Source organism: Stegostoma tigrinum, chromosome 1, assembly GCF_030684315.1.
Source record: "Stegostoma tigrinum isolate sSteTig4 chromosome 1, sSteTig4.hap1, whole genome shotgun sequence".
In the NCBI taxonomy this organism is placed as follows: Eukaryota; Metazoa; Chordata; class Chondrichthyes; order Orectolobiformes; family Stegostomatidae; genus Stegostoma; species Stegostoma tigrinum.
Genome location: NC_081354.1, coordinates 178,165,916 through 178,187,847, shown reverse-complemented (window position 1 = coordinate 178,187,847; position 21,932 = coordinate 178,165,916). Strand labels below are relative to the sequence as shown.

At 42.8% G+C, this 21,932-nt stretch overlaps 1 protein-coding gene across 3 annotated transcripts in view; it reads right to left on the bottom strand.

Moving 5' to 3' along the window:
* Positions 1-21,932, bottom strand: part of dnaaf9 (dynein axonemal assembly factor 9) — a 258,377-nt gene that overhangs the window by 103,712 nt on the left and 132,733 nt on the right. For all 3 annotated transcript variants that reach the window (XM_059650397.1, XM_059650389.1, XM_059650395.1), the window contains 3 exons: positions 15,166-15,236; positions 8,624-8,674; positions 1,423-1,510 (listed from right to left, as the gene is read on the bottom strand). In XM_059650397.1, the coding sequence (XP_059506380.1) occupies positions 1,423-1,510; positions 8,624-8,674; positions 15,166-15,236 (210 nt within the window). The remainder of the gene's footprint in view (positions 1-1,422; positions 1,511-8,623; positions 8,675-15,165; positions 15,237-21,932) is intronic.

Sequence of the window (21,932 nt, the reverse complement as noted above, 5' to 3'; positions counted from 1 at the left end):
GCCCTCACAGGGTGACCTACAAGGAAGAGCCCTTTAATTTTGTTTATTCATTCACAGGATGAGGGTGTCAATGGCTAGGCCAGCATTATTTGCCCTTCCCACTTGCCCAGAGATCAGAAGAGTCAATCACATCACTGTAGACCAGACAAGGATGGTATCTTCCTTCCCTAAACGATATTAGTGAACCAGATCGGGTTTTCCAACAATCGACAATGGATTTCTGGTCATCATTAGATTCTCAATTCCAGATTTTTACATTCTTTTATTCAATTCAATTTCCACCATCTGCCACAGTGGGAATCAAACCAGGTCCCCAGAATACTACATCACTCTCTGGATTAACAGTCCAGTGATAATACCACTAGGCCATAGCCTCCCCCGAATTCTTTTGATCTCATCCTTGCAGAATACCAGGTTAAATATTTCACCGATATGTTTTACATATTGGACCGATGAAAATTCTTGGCCTGCTTTCATTAAATGACTACAAAGATCAATCTGAATCATGGTCTACATAATCCTGTTCTGCGCCTAAAATTCCAAGCCTTAACAAAAATTACTTGAATCTCTGCCATATTACACACTGCTGCTCCTTCTAATCCTGATTGTCACTAAAACCCTAATCTACATTTGACTAGTCAACTTAATTCATCCAAATACACTTCCCAGTCAATCTTCAAACGTAACACCTCGATTAAAGCTCAACTGCTCACATTCATTCTGGCACTTGGTCCTGCTCTAGTGTCATCCTTGACGACTTGGAGCAATGTAATTTCAAAATTCCCAAATCAAACTTCAAAACTCTTTTTCATAGTCTCACTCTGTGTCTGACTACAATTGTTCTAGCTTCCTCCAAAAGCTGAAAATATTCCATCTTGATTTTGCTTCTGGTCACCAACTGCAACTCAATGCACATTTTCTCTAATGTACTTAATGGCATTTAATTTTTATTTTTCAAGTAGAAATCTTTTAATTAAAGTATCGTTTCAACCTCAGTCTTAAAATTAAACACCTTTCCACCAGCATAGGGAAAGTGAAAATACCTTAAAACAAATAATAATTAGGGGCAGTACACTAGCTCTGTGGTTAGCACTGCTTCCTCACAGTGCCAAGGACACAGGGTCGTTTCCAGCCTTGGGTGATTTCCCTTGTGAAGTTTGCACACACTCCCCTTGCCCACGTGGGTTTTAGCTGGGTGCTCCAGTTTCCTCCCACAGTCCAAAGATGTGCAGGTTCGGTGGAGTGGCCATGGCAAATGTGGGGTTACAGGTACAGGGTGGGGCTTTGGGTCTGGATGGGAAACTGTTAGGAGAGTCTTGCAGACTCAAATAGACCAAGTGGCCTCTTTCAGCACTGCAGGGATTCTGTGATTCTGATAAATTCAAATACAATTTGATCCACTGGATGAATGAATGAAGTTACCTTCTTCTGGTCTGGACGCTGAACTACCTGAACAAAGGTAGACAGAATCTCCACTTGCAAGAACATTTCCCAGAAGACTTTCTTCAGCCTGAGGAAAAAAAAAAATTTTCATCATGCCCTCAAACTATTTAGGTTTCATTACAAAGCTACAGATCAGAACTACGGTTTTTTTTAATAAAAGTAACCTTGTTCAAAAAGCACTACAAGGAAGATAAGTTATATAATATACATACAGTTTGAAAGAGGTGTAAATAGCAAGGACAGCACACAAACAACATTGCAAACGTGTTCCTTGAAATCATGATTCTAAATGGAATGGCTACGTGAATCAAAGATTTCCACAGAAATCAATGTTAATACTGGAATTAGATTCCTTTGGACACTTCTTGCTTTGAAAGAGAAACAGTGTGCAGATTGAAATACCACTGTATGCACACAATACTGTGTATTAGTGATGTGTTTAATTGTGCAAGTTACTTTGGCTAAATTGCCTTCAAGGCAGAGATCGGCAAATCCTTGATCTCAAAAGGAATCAAGGGCTATGGGGAGAGTGCAGGGAAGTGGTGTTGAAATGCCCATCAGCCATAATTTAAATGGCGGAGTGGACTTGATGGGCCAAATGGCGTTACTTCCACTCCTATGTCTTATGGTCTTATGTAAAAGAAACTGGTTTTAAATAGCATAGTGGAGGAAAAATGAAAAATCTTAAAATAAATATGATTTGCTATATAGTCAGACAGATATACAGCACAGACCCTTTGGTACAACTTGTCCATGCTGATCAGATATCCTAAATTAATCACTTCATCAGTTCTGAAGAAGGGTCACTGGACCCGAAACGTTAGCTCTCTTTTTCTCCTCCACAGATGCTGCCAGACCTGCTGAGCTTTTCCAGCAACTTTGTTTTTGTTCCTAAACTAATCTGGTCCCATTTGCCAGCATTTGGACGAGATCTCTCTAAATCCTTTGTATTCATATATCCATCCGGATGCCTTTTCAACGTTGCAATTGTACCAACCTTCACCGTTTCCTCTAGCAGTTCATTCCAAACACACACCACCCTCTGTGTGTACACGTTGTCCTTTAGGTCCCATTTAAATTTTTCCCCTCTCGCCTTAAACTTAAGCCTTCTAGTTCTGGACTCCCCTCCCTGGGGAAAAGATGTTGGCTATTTACCCTATCCATGACTCTGATGATTTTATAAAACTTCTATAAGGTCACCCCCCTCAGCCACTGATGCTCCGGGGAAGATAACCCCAGTCTATTCCATAACTCCCCATAGCTCAAACCCTCCAACCCTGGCAGCATCTTTGTAAATGTTTTCTGAACCCTTTCACGTTTCACAACATCCTTCCTATAGCAGGGAGGCCAAAACTGCTTGCAGAATTCCAATAATGGCCAAACAAATGTCCAGTATAGTCACAACATGACCTCCAATAGTAAAATGAATTTAGATATTTCACAGCTTCAGGTGAAATGGTATAGATTTCTTAAAAACTACTTTAATGATTAAAATAGCCTTTATAACAAAACATTTCTTATATTTCTATATGTTGAAACTTATTTTCTGATTTATACTCATCTGAATTACCCATGCACCATCTCGTGGCAGATGCTGGTTGGTGCAATTGCAGCTGAAATCCAGAACTACCCACACAGACCAATGTCTGCCACTAGGTGGAGGCCAGCCCACAATGCAGGATCAGAGTGAGAGGCTGAAGAGCTGCAAAACTCCCCAGTGGTGGTGACTGATACCTCAAACTTTAAATTAAGAACAGGAGACATGCCGTGGGCTGAAGGGAAAAGTGAGGCAGGCAGGAACCAGATAAAGAACAAGGCCCTTAAAGACTGAATGCGGGCGGAGCAACAAGCAATCCACAGAACTGGGACCTCAACAGGCTGTGGATCGGGAAGACTGTTCACAGGTTTTGGCTGAAAAATGGTGCGGTCTCCACCCACCCTCCCTAATTATTCAATATTGCAATGGCTCCAACTTTGTACAAGGTCTGGTTTGAAATTCCATTCCTAGTACCAATGACACTTCTACCATTGAAATTTGACAGACAGAGAGTGAGGCCAAGAAGCAGGTTAGGCAAAAATTACAGCAAATGTCAAAGTTCAGGGTGTAATTTCAACAGTAGGAAAAAGTAGCACCAGCAGCCTGTTGTACAGTGAAATCATACCTGCTCAATTGCAACTTGTTTGGCAAGGGGTGGGGAACCGGATTTGTGATTCCGAGGATGAGGTATTCAGCCTTCCAACAGACACAACAGGGAGTGAGGTTGTTAGTAAAGGAATGCAGTCAATGGAGCATAATTGTGGATGCAGGAATGGTTTGAAGTCTGTATACTTCAAATGCTCGAAGTATCAAAATAAGACGGATGAACTTAGAGCATGGGTCAGTACTTGGAACTACAATTTTGTGGCCATTACAGAAAACGTGAGGAATAAGAGAATGAACAGAGAAAGGCCTGGGCCGATCAAGGATCGTAAAGGGAATTTGTGCAAGGTGCCTTAAGAGATAGGAGAGGTCCTTAATGAATACATTTCTTCGGTATTCACAACTGAGGGGGACCTAGCTGTAGGGGAGGACAGTGTGAAACAGGCTGGTAGGCTAGAGGAGGTGGATGTTAGTAAGGAAGATGTACTAGGAATTTTGAGGAACTTGAAGATAAATAAGTCCCCCAGGCCTGATGGGATCGATCCAACGTTTCTATGGGAAGCGACGGAAGAGATCACAGGGCCTTTGGTGATGATCTAATCTATTCGTCCTCACCGTCCATGGGTATTGTGCTAGAAGATTGGACGATGGCATACGTCATTCCCTTATTCAAAAAAGGGAATAGAAATAACCCCAGAAATTACAGGTCAGTTAGTCGTACTTCGTGGTGGACAGGTTACTGGAAAGGGCTCTGAGAGATAGGATTTCTGATCATTGGGTTGGCACAGTTTGGTTCGTGATAGTCAGCATGGATTTGAGAGGGGTAGATCATGCCTCACAAACCTTAAAAGGTGACCAAGCATGTGGATGAAGGTGGAGCAGTGGATGTGGTGTACATGGATTTAAATAAGGTGTTTGATAAGGTTCCCCACGGTAGGCTCATGCAGAAGGTCAGGAGGCATGGGATGGGGGAAAATGTGGCAGATTGGATTCAGAGTTGGCTGACCCTTAGAAGACAAAGGGTGGTGGTGGACAGAAAATATTCAACATGGTGCTCAATTACCAGTGGTGTACCACAGGGATCTGTTCTGGGTCCTTTTCTATTTGTGATTTTTGTAAATTTGCCTGGAATGGAGGGAAGGTCTTATGAGGAAAGGTTGCGCGCGCTGGGACTTTTCTCTTTCGAAAAATGGATGAGAGGTGACTTGATAGAGGTGCACAAAATGATCAGAGGTACAGATAGACAGCCAGAGACTTATTCCTAGGGTGGAGGTAGCTATTATGAGGGGGCACAGTTTTAAAGTGGGTGGAGGTAGATATAGGGAGACATCAGAGGTCGGTTCTTTACTCAAAGTGGTAGGGGTGTAGAATGCATTGCCAGAGAGGGTAGTGGTGTCGGCCTCATTAGGGGCATTTAAGCAGCTATTAGATAGACATATGGATGACGATATAAAGATAGGGGTGAAGGTTAGACAGACCTCTGGTTTATGGTAAAGTTTGGCACAACATTGTGGGTCAAAGGGCTTATACTGTGCTGTACTGTTTTATGTTCTATGTTTCCTTCAATGGACCAAACACCATTGAAGGTATTTCTGTCTCGAGTTATCACTAAACAACTTTTATTTTATCTGCACGCAATTTTTAAAAGCAACCTTTATTCTATTTCCCATTCGTCACCCATTTAAGACAGATGAAGGGTTTCTTTCCCGCAAGGATGACATCCGTGAAATTATTCAACTCAGACAGCTGTCGTGCTGGGTCATTAAGTATATTCAAGGTGGAGACAGGCAAATTTGCAATCAGTAAGGGAATCAAGAGTCAAGTGGAACAGTAAGAAAAGTGAAGTTAACAATTATAACAGTCAGGATCTCATATAGAATACTCAATATGCCAAGTGGCCAACTTATTCTCCTATGACTTATAGTCTTGACAATTTATAAATAGGATTTTTTAAAAATTGAAGCTAGTGGGGTATGTTGCCCTAATTTTTATCTCTGCTTTTTCAGTTTTTAAACTCTCATCTCTGTAAAAAGTGCAAATAGAACAAAAACAAACAAGTACAGACTCATTAACAACAGACTCCAATAGTGTTAACGAAGAAATTTCCTGGAAAATATCTACAGTCAGCAGGGCGGAGAATATTCAAACAAAACCTCAGGCCTGGAAGCAATCATTTGGCCTCGAGACCACTCAACTATTCAATAAGATCATGGATTATCCAACGTGGCTTAACCTCCACATTCTTGCCTCCCCAGATAGATTCTTGACTAACAAGGTTAGATCATCTCCTATTAGAGATGGTTATTGTTTGGAATTTGCATGGCAGGAATGTTTCTTGCCCCTTTTCAATTATGCCTGGATATTACCATTCCTCTTGCTGCATTTGGAGGTGGACTGCTTCAGTACTGAAGTCCCAAATGATGATGAACATTGTGCAAACATTTCCACTACAGAGCTTATAATGGAGGGATGATCATTGCAGTGGCAGCTTAAGATAGTTAAGACCTAGAATCTTGGACCTGAGGAACTCCTGCAGTTGTCTCTTCGAGCTAAAACGACTAACCACGACCATGTTCCTATGTACTAGTGTGACTCCAATCAACAGAGGCTGCCCTCCAATATCCACCGATTCCAGTTTTGCTAGGACGGTATCGACTGCGTGCTGCATTTGTTGTTTGGCGTGCATGATGTCTTGTTTTGTAGCCTCACCAGGTTGGTAGCTCATTTTCAGGCATGCCTGTTGCTGCTCCTGCACTCTGTTGAACCAAGACTGAATCCCTAGCTGATGGTAATGGGTGGATGGGGGATATGGTGGGCAATGAGGTTGCAAATTATGTTGGAATATGATTTTACTATTGCTGACAACCCACAGTGCCTCGTGGATGCCTAGTCGAGTGCTAGATCTGTTTGACGTCTCCTGCCTTTAACATGGTGGTCATGCCACACAATATTTAAATTTAATGCTGATCCCACTCTTCGGGCATCTTCTTTGCAGCCATAACATTGCATTCTTCATTTTGTTGTATTACCCTAATGCACTAAGCATGGTAAGATCTGCCTGCACTACACACAGTACAAAACTTTACACTGTACCCCATAAATGTGACAATAATAAAATCAAATTATAGAATCAAATCAAAACATAATGGAGGTTATTCTCAATGTGAAGGCAGGACTTTGTCTCCACGAGGACTGTGCAGTGGTCACTCTTAGTGATGCTGTCAGGGACAGATGCATCTGCAACAAGCAGACTGGTGACAAGGAAGTCAAGTATGTTACTTCCCCCCTTGTTGGATCACCACCAAACCAGCTCCATCAGTACTATTGCTGCTGAGTCAGTCTTGGTGATGGATGTTGAGCTCCCCCTACTTGGAATGCATTGTGCACTTTTGCCACCCTCAGGACTTCATCCAAGTGTTGTTCAACATGGAGAAGTACTGATTACTGATTCATCAGCCAAGGCAGGACAGTCAGTGATTTCCTTATCGATGTTTGATCTGATGCCATGAGACTTCATGATGTTCAGAGTCAAAGCTGAGGACTACCAGAAGAACTTGCTCCTAATTTTAGAACACTCTGCCACCACCTCTGCTGGGTCTATCCTGCCAGTGAGACAGGACATATCCAGAGACAGCGACACCTGAGACATTGCCCGTGAAGCACAATTTCATGAATAGGACTATAATCAGGCTGTTGCTTGACTCGTCTCGAAGACAGCTCTCAGAATCTTGGCATGAGAACGCCCCCACCCCTCCAATATTCGAGAGGAGGACTTGGCAGTGTGAACAGTGCTGTTTTTGCCTTTGTATTTTCAGAGCTTAGACTGATGCCAGGTGGTCCATCCAGTTTCAATTCTTTTTGAGACTTTCTCGCATTTGATACAACTGATTGGCTTGCAGGGCCATTTCAGAGACCAGTTAACAGGCAAACACACTGCTGTATGTTTGGAGTCACTAGTCAGCCAGACTGAGTAGGTATGGCAGATTTCCTTCCCTGAAGGAAATTACTGTACCAGGTGGATTTTCCCAGCAACTGACAGTGATCTCATGGTCATCATTAGTTTCTGTCATGACGGGTTTTGAACCCAGATCCCCATAACATTACTGGAGCTTCCGGATCAGTAGTCTAGTGATAATACCAGAAGGCCATCACCTCCCCAAAACCACCCAAGGATCTGCCTCTTCAAACACCAACTTCCTCACTTCAGGTGGTGTGCAAATGGAGCACTGCAATGTTTGAAGTGGAAAAACGGCATCCTTGACCTTGAGGCATGATGTAAGAGGACGACAACTGTGGAAAGAAGGCCACTATTTATAATCTGAGATCACAGATGGATTCGGAACTGTACATCCCATGGCAAACATTTTCTTAAGTGTTTAATACTGGTCTGAACAAGGAATTGTTAGAGTAATTAATCTTGTGGGAACAGAATAGGGCAAATTTCTTATTAATACATATAATTCACAATACTATTTCATTGGTCAAATGTCGGTGGAAAAAACAGATTCTGGGAACAGAAGTTCTCTCTAACTTATGAATAACTAATCAGAAAATGAGAAACAATTGGCCAATCAGGTAATTATAAAACAAGTTAATTTGCAAGCAAAATATAGTCAAATCTGTTAAAGAAAACTTCAAAGATTCAACCTGTCAATTTAATTTGCACAACACCAACATGGACTTACACGTTATATTAAGATCTACAACACTGGACAAACTTAAATTTATTCAGATATTTACTGATATACATTGACCAATGAAGCAAAGCACAGTTTCAAACCTATCAAAGCTAAAATACTGAATATACACTGGCAAAGTCACATAACAATTCAAAACCAATATGTAGATATGGAACTAGAACTGCAAAATCAAACCATAATGTCTCAAAAATTTCTTCTCTTATTCCTGGTTCTGTTCATAATTTGAACAGCTACAGCATTTCTACCAGCAACAAATTAAACATTCCTATTGTGCAAACTTATTACAAGTTATGAGGAACATAAATTTCATTTCTTAAAAAATTCCGATTAGTGGACCTACCTTTATTATTTGTTGTGCTTCTTCAGAAAGTTTCACCTCAGCATCTTCAACCTTATGAAAGAAAATTATGATGAATATAAAAACCTCAAAATAATATCTCAATACCACTTCTGGTATGTCTTTCTTTTTCTTCAAGTGCGGATTCACCACACTGATTGATAGGTCACATTTACAAATCAGACTACTGTCACCACTTCCAAACCCCTGCAGATCAACATGACCATTTGAGAGGTCCATTCAAAAGTCCGATAACAGCAGGGAGGAAGCTGTAATTAAATCTATTCATGCCTGTACTCCAACTTTTACATCTCTGCCCAATAAAGGGTAGAAGAGAATATGACTAGGGCTAAGGAGGGGGGATGGAGTCAATGGATCGAAAGCTAGTTTACATCGTGTACTGGGCTGAGTTCATAACTGTCTGTACTTTCTTGCAGTCTTGAGAAGACCAGTTGCCATACCACGCTGTGAAACATCCAGCCAGGGTGATTCCTATGGCACATCTATAAAAATTGCTCAGAGTCTTTGTGGACATGCCAAATTTCCTTAGCATCCTGAGGAAATAGAGGTTTTGTTGTACATCCTTAGCCATCACATCAACATGGGTGGACGAGGACAAATTGTTCGTGATCATCGCTGCCAGGAACATACTCTCAACCATCTCCATCTCAGCACCACTAATATAGACAGGGGACATGCCCTCCACTCTGTTTCCTCACATCAAGGACCAGCTCCTTTGTTTTGCTGACATTAAATGGAGAGATTGCTGTCTTTACTGAAGCACTCAATCTCTTTCCTGTATTGTGTCTCATCGTTGTTGAAGATCTGAGCTACAACAATGGTATCATCACAAACTTTTAAATGAAACTAGAGGAGGATTTGGCCACACAGTCGTGACTGTATAACGAGTATAATAGAGGGCCAAGTATGCAGCCTTGCGGGGCACCAGTGCTGAGGATTATGGTGGAGGTGATGTTGTGGCCTATTCTTATTGATTGGGGTCTGTGATTCAGGTGGTCAAGGATTCAGTTAGAGGCAGGAGCCAAGACATAGGTCTCGGAATTTAAACAGGAGTTTGTTTGGAATTATGGTGCTGAACGCAGAGACGTCGTCAATAAGCAGGAGCCTGATATGTGCAATAACAAGGTGGAGAGCTGGATGAACACAACAGGCCAAGCATCATCAGAGGAGCAGGAAAGCTGGCGTTGCGGGTCTAGACCCTTCTTCAGAAAAATGGGGCATGTTCTGGTTCGGATACACATTACCAGAGAGGTGGCATTTGCAGCCTTAATGACACGAAGGTGGATTAAATTCCTGGGCCTGATCAGGTCCATCCTCAGATGTTGTGGGAAGCTAGGGAAGAAATCGCAGAGACCCTTGCAAAGATTTTTGCTTCATCCCTCGCCAATGAATTTCCAGAAGACTAGGAGGTGGCTAATGTCGTTGCTACCTTTCTTAAAGGGTGGAACGACAAGCCAGGGAACTACAAGCCAGTGAGCCTGACATCAGTGGCAGGCAAGGTATTGGACAGGAAGTCATGTCTGACAAATTCTTCAGTTTTTTGAAGAGGTAAGCAATGGGGTGGATGAGTGTAGGGCAGTCGATATGGTCTGCATGGACTTTTGGTCAGGTTAGTCATGAAAGTGAGGTTGCATGGGATCCAAGGGAGGCTAGCTTATTGGATTCAAAACTGGCTTGATGGTAGGAAGCAGAGGGTGATGGTTGAAGGTGGTTTCTTGGACTGGAAGCCTGTCACGAGAGATGTGCCACAGGGGTCGCTGCTGGGACCTTTGTTATTTCTTATTTACATAAATGATCCAGATGTGAATGTATAAGGGGTGATTAGTGGATACTAATTAGTGGACAGGTGAGTTTGTGGATAATACTGAATTAGGAGATATCACTGGTAGCGAGGAAGGCTTATCAAAAATTACTGGGGGATCTCGATCTGATGGAGCAATGGGCTGAGGACTGGCAAATGCAATGCAATACAGTTAAGTGTGAAGTGATGCACTTTTGAAAGTCAGATCAAGGCAGGCAATACAGTAAATGCTAAGACTCGAGGAGTGTTGTGAAACAGAGGGATCTAGGAGCACAAGTACATAGTTTGTTGAAAGCAGCATCACAGGGAGACAGGGTGGTGAAGAAAGCATTAAGCTTTATCTGTCAAGGCATCGAATGTCGGAGTTAGGACTTCATGTTACAGTTGTGCAAGTCTTTGGTGAGGCCACACTTGGTGTATTGTGTCCTGCTTTGGTCACCTTGTTATAGGAAAGACATAGTTAAAACTGGAAAGTGTGCAAAGAAGATATCAAGCATGTTGCCAGAACTAGTAGGCCCAAGTTATAGGGAGAGGTTGGCCAGGATAGGACTTTGTTCCTTGGAATGTTGTAGAACGAGGGCCGACCTGCCGGAGGTGTGTAAAATCATGGGAGGCGTAGATAGGATGGATTCATATCATCTTCTTCCCAGGGATGGGGAATCGAAAACTAGAGGGCATAGGTTTAAGGTGATAGGGGAAAGATTTAAGGAGGACCCAAGGGGTAGCATCTTCATGCAGGGAGTGGTGCGTAAATGGAAAGGGCTGCCAGTGAAAGTGGTTGAGGCAGGTACAATAGCATCAATTAAAAACATTCAGATAGGTACATGGATGAGAAGGGTTTAGAGGCATACGGACCAAAATGTGGGCAATTGGAACTAGCTGTGTGGGTACCATGGTCAGCATGGTCCAGTTTGGGCCAAACGACCTATCTCCGTGCTGTACCGCTCTATGACTCAGGAGCTGTCTCTAACTAATCATTATCTACTTCGCTTTTTTGCAATGGTGACTAAGCATACTGGTAAGTATCGTGCAGTTGAATTAGTTTACATGGACTTCAGTAAAAGTTTTGAAAAAGGTCCCATATGGAAGGCTGGTCTAAAAGTTAAGAGCCCATGGGATCCAAGGCAAGTTGGCAAACTGGATCCAAAACTGGCTTATAAATGGAAGACAAAGGGTGACAATGGAGGGTTGCCTTTGTGATTGGAAGCCTGGTGACCAGGGGGGTACCACAGGGATCGGTGCTGGGAGTCTTATGGTTTATTTATACGTTAATTACTTGGATATGACTATAAAAATAATGAGTCAGTTTCCAGATGACAAAAATTGGGGGTGCTATTGATAGTGATGAGGATGGTCTAAGCCTACAATTTCATACTGATCAGTTGGCAAATTTGTCAGAGCGACAGCAGATGGAATTTCATCCTGCTAAGTGCAAGGTGATACGTTTTGGGACATCTGAAAAGAGACAGCTTTAGACAATGAGTGGTAAATCCCTAGGGAGTATTGAGGGACAAAAAGAGACCTTGATGTACAATTCCACAGATCCCTGAAGGTGTCAGCACTAGTGGACTGGGTAGTGAAGAAGGCATACAAGATAACTGCCTTCATTACCTGTGCCATACAACATCAGAGCAAGAAAGTCCTATTACAACTTTATAAAACATTGGTTGAGCCACAAATAGGATACTGAATACAGTTCTGGTAGCTACACGATCAGATGTGATTGTAGTGGAGAGGTGCAGAAAATATTCACCAGGACATTGCCTGGGATAAAAAGTCTCAGTTACGAAAACAGACCAGATAGACTGCGACTGTTTTCCCTTGATACAGGCGAGGCTAACGAGGAGGGGATCTAAACGAGGTACACAAAATTATGATAGCATAAACAGAGGAGATTGTGACAGTCCCTTCCCCATGACAGGCATGTCCAAAACCAGAGATCATAAGTTTAAGGTGAACAGCTTAGAGGTGAATAGTTCAGAGAAGATCTGAGAAACAAACCTGGTTTCACAGGTTGGCAAAACATTGAGGGCCAAAGGGCCTGTACTGCGCTGCAGTATTCTATGTTCTAAACTTTTTCATTCAAAGAGTGGTAGATGTATGGAACGTGCTGCCTGAGATAATGGCAGAGGCAGGTAGTTTTGCAACACTTAAAGCACGTGGCTGAATACTTAAGACATGAGGGCATAATCAGCTTTGGATCAAGAGCAGGAAAATAGTGTAGTTTAGTGTTTATTGGGTCTGTTGGTTAGCAAGGTTCAATCACATGAAAGAGAGGAAGAACGTGCTATTTGGATACAGACCTGGCTCACAGGTAGAATACAGAGGACAGTGGTGGAGGGTTGCTTTTCGAATTGGAGGCCTGTGACCAGCAGTGTGCCACAAGGATTGGTGCTGGGTCCACTGTTTTTTGTCATTTATATAAATGATTTGAATGTCAACAGAGGAGGTAGAGTTAGTAAGTTTGCAGGTGACACTATGCTTGCCTTTATTGATCAGTGCGTTTTGTGTAGGAGTTGGGACGTCATGTCGCAGCTGTAGAGGATATTGGCTGGGCCACTTCTGGAGTAGTGTGCACAAGCCTGGTCTCCCTCCTACAGGAAGGATGTTTTGAAACTAGAAGGGGTTCAGAAAAGATTTGAGAATGTCGTCACATTTGGAGGGTTTGAAGTATCAGAAGAGGCTCAATAGGCTGTGGCCATTTTCCCTGGAGCGTCAAAAGCCGAGAGATGACCTTTTGGAGGTTTGTAAAATCACGAGGAGCATGGATAGGGTGAGTAGGCAAGGTCTTTTTTCTGGGTGGGAGAGTCCAAAACTAGAGGGCATACGTTTAAAGATGAACAGGGAAAGATATAAAAGGGACCCTAGGGGCAACGTTTTCCACACAGAGTGGTGCATCTATGAAATGAGCAGCTACAGGAAGTGATGGAGGCAGGTATGATTACAACATTAAAAAGGCATCTGAATGGGTATAACGAAGAGGAGGTTAGAGGGACATGGACTAAATTTATAGGATATCTGGTTAGCATGGACAAGTTGTACTGAAGGATCTGTTTCTGTGCTGTATATCTCTATGACTCTATGGTGAATATGGACAAGGTGGGCCGAACAACCTGTGTGTCATATGACACCTTATAACTGAGTTTACCACTCAATATTTAGGATAGCACAAAAGACAACAGATAAAAGTTTTAAAATATAGCAAAGGAATATGGGGGCGAGGCTACACAGAAGTGTTTCACATTTGGCAATCAAGTGTCTCCAACAGAACAGAACTGCAGTAAAATAAGCACAACAGGTGAAAGTACAGCAACCCAAGAATTTGCACGAGGCCACATCACAAATACGAAATTTCCTTTCGCAAATGCGTGTGTATTCCATAATATTAGTTTGCCTTGCAGCTTCAACGAAGCCTGCAGTCTAATAATCTTTCTATTACCTGTTCAGGTGAGAATTACACAGAATTACTTTTCAAACACTGACTGTGGAATGAACTGCTAAAACTACACTGCTGCACAAGAAAGTACTTTAAACAAAACATGCTCAGATATTAAATGAGGGTGGAACTTCTACCACTGACTCCCCAGAAAAAAAAACCAAAATCGAACTTAAGGCAGATAAGCCCTTAGGCCTGTCAATTTGCACTAAGGGTCTAAAAATAAAAACTGGCTACAAATATTGCGGATGTAATACTATGGCAAAGAATTCTGCTACAAGTAACACACCTCCTGACTGTCCAAAGCTTGTCCACCATCTACAAATACACAAGTTAAGCTTGTGATGAATAGTCCCCTCTGCCTGGATATGTGCAGCTCCAACGACATTCTAGAAGCCTGAAACCATTTAGGATAAAGCAAATTTCTTGATTGGCATCATACCTACATGCATTCATTGCCTCCACCACCGAAGCTTAACAGCTACAGCAATGTATATCATCTACAAATGTAACACAGAACTTCTCCTTAAATCCTCAACCACTTCCATATGGGACAAGTGCAGCAGTTGTAGAGGACCACCAACTGGAAGTTCCCCTCCATGCTACTCACCATCCGGTGTGGGAAATACACTGCTATTCATTCACTGCCTCAGAGAGAGTGGAACTGCCTTCCTAACAGCATTGTGGATGTGTCTATAGTCAAAGGACTGCAGTGGTGCAAAAAGGCAGCTCAGCACCACTTTTACAAAGGCAACAAGCAGCGGACAAGAAATGGTGGCCTAGCAACTTTTTATTACCGTTTAGGTGAGAATTACACAGAATTACTTTTCAAACACCGATTGTAGGATGAACTGCTAAAACTACACTGCTGCACAAGAAAGTACTTTAAACAAAACATTCTCAGAAGTTAAACGAGGGTGGAACTTATACTGCAACACTCATCCCATGAATGACAAAGATCGTCCCGACATGGAACTATATCTCTACTCTTTCAATGCTACTGAATCAAAATCCTGGAAGACCCTGCTAAGCAACACAATGAGTACATGTCCACCCAAAAAGCTACAGCAGTTCAAGATGGCAACTCATCATCTGGTTAACAGCGATATAGGAAGCGTGATCAATGAGCAGAATGCTAGCCATGTCCATTATAATGGCCATTATGTCTGAAGAAACTGGAACAGCTGTAAATCATTCAGTACAACTAAATAAGACCCATTAGTTTTGGATTGCTGTTTTAAACCATGACATTAATATCCTGTAAATGTCTTTTTTCAAGTTACTTACCATCCAGGACACATATCGAGGCACAGTTGCTGTAAGAATTATGTAGCTGCTATCTGTGGACATGGTGCCATCTGCAGTGCACAGAGAACAACAACTCATTATTCCGTTTAAATACTTACTGGCTTATATAAATACAGTACATTTAATATCAAGGCACAAATCACATCCGAGAATGTTTTCTAAGACAAAAGAAATGTGACTCCGAGTCATGTAAGAGATGTTAGGTCAGACGATCAAAATCTTGGCCAAATGGGAAGGTTCTACAAATGACCCAAAGGGCAAAGAGAGAGATAGACAGACTATGTAGGAAGCACATTAGAGTTTGGAGCCTAGACTACTAAAATCAGTCAACCAATGGTGGAGCAATTAAAATTGGTATACACAAGCAACCAGGATGAGTGGAGCGTAAATAACTCAGGCTAATGGCGAGGGTGGAGGAAATTAAAGTTGGGGTAAATGAAGCTATGAAGGTATTTGAAAGGAAGAATGAGGATATGAGAATGAAGACACTGTTTGACCAGGAGCAAAGGTAGGTTTGATGGCATTGGGGTGACAGGAGAAACAGGTCCTGCTCGGGAGCAGAGGTTTGATTTATCTCAAGCTTACCAGCGTTAGAAAGTGGGAAACCACCAAAATGTGCATTGTACTAGTTGAGTCCAGCACTTAAAAAAAATTATCCACAATATGACAGAAAGATTAAAGGGACAGTGCGAATATGGATAAAAATGTGTTTCAGGGACAGAAGATAGAGAACAGTGATGAATGGGAAATGGTGGATGCCAATGTAATCTACGACAACCACATCCGCATGAAGAGACTGCAGTTTGATTATCTTCAGCACAGAGTCAATGTCCTGGAGTCAGATTTGGTCAGTACAGTGCATCAGGTACTAGAAAATTAACTGGACACCAACTTCAGCACTTCATGTTTTTATTTCAAATTTTCCAGCATCCACAACTACTTTGTTTTCATTCTACAGAAGCTGAGTCACAGTCCTTAGAGTATAAAATGTTGAGAGGAGATTTGAAACAAGCAAGCAGCATGCATGAACACCAAAGAAAAAAATGTTTCCAATGGCAAAACAAGTGAAGGATGTCAAAAATGCAATAATGGCAAATATTCTGAGTAAATACCATACATGGTTTAGTTTTTTTTCAATTCATTTGCAGGATGTGGGTGTCGCTGCTTGGGCCAGCATTTCTTGCCCATCCCAAGTTGCCCTTGAGAAGGTGGTGGTGAGCTGCCTTCTTGAACTGCTGCAGTTCTCCTGCTGTGGGTTGACCCACAATTAGGGAGGGATTTCCAGTATTTTGACACAGCAACAGTAAAGAAATGGCGATACATTTCCAAGTCAGAATGGTGAGTGACTTGGAGGTGGTGGTATTGCAAATATGTCTGATGTCCTTGTCCTTCTAGATGGAAGTGGTCATCGGTGTGGAAGGTACTGTCTGAGGATCTTTGGTGAATTTCTGCAGTGCATCTTGTAGAGAGGACAAACTGCTGCTATCGAGCGTCGGTGGTGGAGGGAGTGAATGCCTGTGGATGTAGTGCCAACGAAATGGGCTGCTTTATGCTGGATGGTATCAATCTTGGAGTGTTTTTGGGGCTGCACTCATCCAGGCAAGGGGGGAGTATTCCATCACGCTCCTAACTTGGGCCTTGTAGATGGTGGACCGGCTTTGGGGAGTCAGGAGGGGAGTTACTCGCCATTCTATTATCAGGTTCCGGCCCACTCTTGTCATCACCGTCTTAATGTGGTGAGTCCAGTTGAGTTTCTGGTCAATGTCAACCCCCAGGATGTTGACAGTGGGGGATTCAGTGATGGTGACACCATTGAATGTCATGGGACAGTGGTTAGATTGTCTCTTATCTATTGATGGTCATAGCCTGGCATTTGTGTGTTGCGAATGTCACTTGCCATTTCTCAGCCCAAGCCTAGATATTGTCCAGATATGGCTGCACGTGAACAAGGACTGCTTCAGTATCTGAGGAGTCAAGAATGGTGCTGAACATTGTGCAATCATCGGCGAACATCCCCACTTCTGAACTTATGATGGAGGGATGGTCATTGATGAAGCAGCTGAAGATGGTTGGGCCTAGGACACTACCTTGAGGAACTCCTGCAGAGATGACTGATTGCCAACAACCACAACCATCTTTCTACGTGTCAGGTATGACTCCAATCACTGGAGAGTTTGCCCCTTGATACCCACTGATTCCAATTTTGTTTGGACTACTTGATGCCACACTCAGTCGAATGCAGCCTTGATATCAAGGGCTGTTGATGTCACCTCACCTCTGGAATTTGGCTCTCTTGTCCATGTTCGAACCAAGGCTGTATGAGATCAGGAGCTGAGTGGCCCTGCCAGAACCCAAACTGGCCGTCACTGATCAAGTACTGCTTGATAGCACTGTGGATGACACCTTCTGTCACTTTATTAATTATTGAGAACAGACAGATGAGGCAGCAATTGATTGGGTCGGATTTGTCCTGCTTCTTGTGTACAGAACATACTCGGGCAATTTTACACATTGTTGAGTGGATACCAGTGTTGTAACTATACTGGAGCAGCTTGCCTAGGGGAGCAAGTTCTGGAGCACAAGTTTTCAGTACTATTGCCGCAAAGTTGTCAAAGCCAATAGCCTTTAAGTTTCCAGTTTCTTCAACCATTTCTTGATATCACGTGAAGAGAATTAAATTGACTGAGACTGGCATGGGTAATGTGTAATGGTGGGGGCCACTGGAAGCGGCCAAGTTGGATAATCCCCTCCGTACTTCTGGCTGAAGATTACCAAAAATGCTTCAGCCTTATCTTTTGCATTGATGTGCTGGGCTCTTCCATCATTGAAGATGGGGATATTTGTGAAGCCTGCTCCTCCAGTGAGTTTTTGAATTGTTCACCATCATTCATGACTGGATTTAGCAGGACTGCGGAGATTAGATCTGATCCATTAGTTTTGGGATTGCTTAGCTGTGTCTCTCACTCGCTGCTTTCGCTGCTTGTCATGCAAGTAGTTTTGTTTGGTGGCTTCAAGTTGAAACCCTCATCTTCAGGTATGCCGTTCCTGGAATGCCCTCCTGCACTCTCCACTGAACCAGGATCGATCCCTGCTTGATAGTAACGGTTGACTGGGAGATATGCCAGACCACAAGGTTCAAGATTGTGCCAGTGTACAATTGTACTGCTGTTGATGACCCACAGTACCTCCTGGATGCCCAGTCTTGAGTTGCTAGATCTGTGCGAAGTTTGTTCCATTTAGCACAGTGATAGTGCCATACAACACGATGGAGGTTGTTCTCATTATGAAGGCAATGGTCACTCTTACTGATAACTGTCATGGACAGATGCAACTGCAGCTGACAGATAGTAAGGATGAGGTCAAGTATGTTTTTCCCTCTCGTTGGTTTCCTCACCACCAGCCACAGACCCAGTCTAACAGCTGTGTCCTTCAGGACTTGACTAGCTCGATCAGTTGTACTGCTGCCGAGCCACTCTTGGTGGATGACACTGAAATCCTCGACCCAGAATACATTTTGTGCCCTTGCCATCCTCTGTGCTTCTTCCAACTGGTGTTCAACATGGAGGAGTACTGATGCATCAGTTGAAGGAGGACAGTATGTGGTAATCAGCAGGTTTCCTTGCCTAATGTTTAACCTGAAGCCATGAGACTTCATGGGGTCCAGAGTCAATGCTGAGGACTCCTAGAGCAACTCTCCCGACTGTATACCACAGTGCCACCACGGGACAGGACATATCCAGGGATGGTAATGGTGTTGTCTGCTACCTTGGCTGTAAGGTATGATTCTGTGAGTTTTACTATGTCAGGCTGTTGCTTAACTAATCTGAGAATCAGCTCTCCTAATTTTAGCACAATCCCCAGATGTTCTTGAGGAGGGTCAACAGGGTTGTTTCTGCCGTTGTCTTTTCCAGTGCCTAGATTGATGCCAGGTGATCTGTCCAGTTTCGTTTCTTTGAGACTTTGTAGTGATTGGTCAAACCGGGTGGCTTGGTAAGCCATTTCAGAGGGCTGTTGAGAGTCAACCACATTGCTCTGGGTCTGGAATCACATGTAGGCAAGACTAGGTGAGGGTGGCAGATTTCCTCCCCTGAAGGGCTTGAGTGAACCAGATAGGTTTTTCTAACAATCGGTAATGATTTCATGTTGATCGGTAGATTCCTAATTCCATACTTTTGTTTTTAACTCAAATTCCATCATCTGCCGTGGTGGGATTCGAACTCAGATCCCCAGAACATCTACTGGGTTTCTGGACTGATAGTCTGATTAATACCATTAGGCCATCGCCTACCCTTATTCAACAGGATCAAGGTCAGCACTTACCACATAACCACAGTTTGACATCTGAATGACATTTCATTGCATTCTGGTCTGACAATAAATACAGTATCCTCAACCACAGATCATAGAATGTCTACAATATGGAAACAGGTCCTTCAGCCCAACAAGTCCACAGTGACCCTGAGAGTATCCCACCCAGACACTATGGGCAGTTTAGCATGGCCAATCCACCTCACCTGCATATCTTTGGATTTTGGGAGGAAACCGGAACACGAGGAGAAAAACCATGCAGACTCAGAGAGAACGTGCAAGCTCCACACAGACAGTCACCCAAGGGTGGAATCAAACTCAGGTCTCTGGCAGCGTGAGGCAGCAGTGCGAACCACTGAACCACCGTGCCGCCCCAACTACCATGTAAATACAGAGATATGTTTGGGGCATGCTCCATGCCATCATTTATTGCATATCACACCAACCCACATCCAAAGTAACTAATCTTATCACAGAAATGGTAGCTCAAAGCCAGGAAGAATCTTAATAAACTGGTGACAGCATTAAAAACAGATGGAAAATATTTACCTCAATTTGGCTTCCATGCCAAAACTAAATTGATAACTGCAGACAAGGCTCACCAACAACGTGCAAATGACTGCACTCAGCAGAAAAGACAAGAGACACCAAAAAAATACCAGATGAGTTGATGAGATGCATTTCGTTCCGTTCCTTCCATTTCCTATCAGTTCTTCACTCGTGAGATAAGGTTGTTTGTACATATTGTTTTACTTTCACATGTTGAAAACTTGCCCTTTTTATTGTCTCTGAAGGCAGCTTTTCTACTTTTTCTCTTTCAACAGGCAATTTTCAGAGAGAGCACTTCATAGGGAAATAGTGAGTAAGAACAGCTACCAGATTTTCTGTTACTCCTTACACACAAAGAAGAAAGAGTTTTAGATGCTTTCTCTTTGCAGGCTGGATGTTTCTCCGATATTGTCCAAACACAAGACTGTAACCACTTTAGAAGGACCCAAGCAAATCTATATTATTATGCTGAACTCTCCTGAGCTGACAACTGGTCTTGATTGAAAACCAAAAATCAAAAGACTTTCTCTGGGCAAAAGAGCCCTGTAAACACACATCAAGTCATATATTCTGCATTCGTCCCACTCTTTGAAAAAGAACATTCTAGATGCAACTCTGAATGAGCACCAGTAACTCATTTGTTTTATGCAACATGTTCTTCCTTAATTTTCTTGATTTCAAACAGTATTTTTTTCCCCAATCTGCAGTCCACAGTCTGAAAAAAAAAGACCAGAAGACAGTGTAGAAGCAGGCCTTTCATCCCATCAAGTCTGCTCTACAATTCACTGGGATCACAATTTCTGTAATAATCCTGAACACCATGTGGCTGCCTTATTCCTATAATCCTTGATTCCCTTCCGATGTGAAAAAAAATTGTCTTTCTCAGCCTTAAATATATCACAAACTAGCCTTCTACAGAGAAGAATTCTAAAAACTCTCGACTTAAAAAAAATTACTCTTCATCGGTGTTAAATGAAGACCCCTGATTCAGAGATTACGATGTCTCGTAGTAGTCACCTTCACAAGGAGAAACAACCTTTCCACTGCTATAACTCTAGTGGTCGGACGGATTAGTTTTTGTCCAATGTGTGCAGGGCGGTTTCCTGACACAGTATGTTGAAGGGCCGACAAGAGGGGAGGCCACACTGGATCTGGTACTTGGTAATGAACCAGGCCAGGTGTTTGATTTAGTGGTAGGTGAGCGCTGTGGACAGAATGACCATAATTTGGATATGTTTAGTTTAGCGATGGAAAGGGATAGGAACATATCACAGGGCAAAAGTTATAGATGGGGGGGGAAGGGCAATTATAATGCGAATAGGCAAGGCTTAGGAGGCATAGAATGGGGTAGCAAGATGCAGGGGATGGGGAAAATCAAAATGTGGAGATGGCTTAAGGAATAGATATTCCGTGTCCTTGATAGGTATGTCCCTGTCAGGCAGGGAGGAAGTGATAAGGTAAGGGAACCGTGATTTACAAAAGAAATTATATCTCTTGTTAAGCGGAAGAGGGAGGCTTATGTGACATTGAGACAAGGTGGTTCAGATGAGGCAATGGAGAGTTACAGATTCGCTTGGAAGAATTTAAAGACAGAGTTAAGAAGAGCAAGGAAGAGACATGAGCAGACATTAGCAGACATTAGCAGGTAGAATAAAGGAGAACCCTAAAGCTTTCTATAGGTACGTCAGGAATAAGAGGATGACTAGGGTAGGAATTGGGCCAGTCAAAGACAGAAGTGGGAAGTTGTGTGTGGACCCTGTGGAGATTGGAGGTGCTAAACGAATATTTCTCATCTGTTTTCACTCAGGAAAAGGAGAATATTGTAGAGAAGACTGAGTTATGGGCTACTAGAAGTGAAATGATTGAGGTTAGTAAGGAGGAGGTGTTAT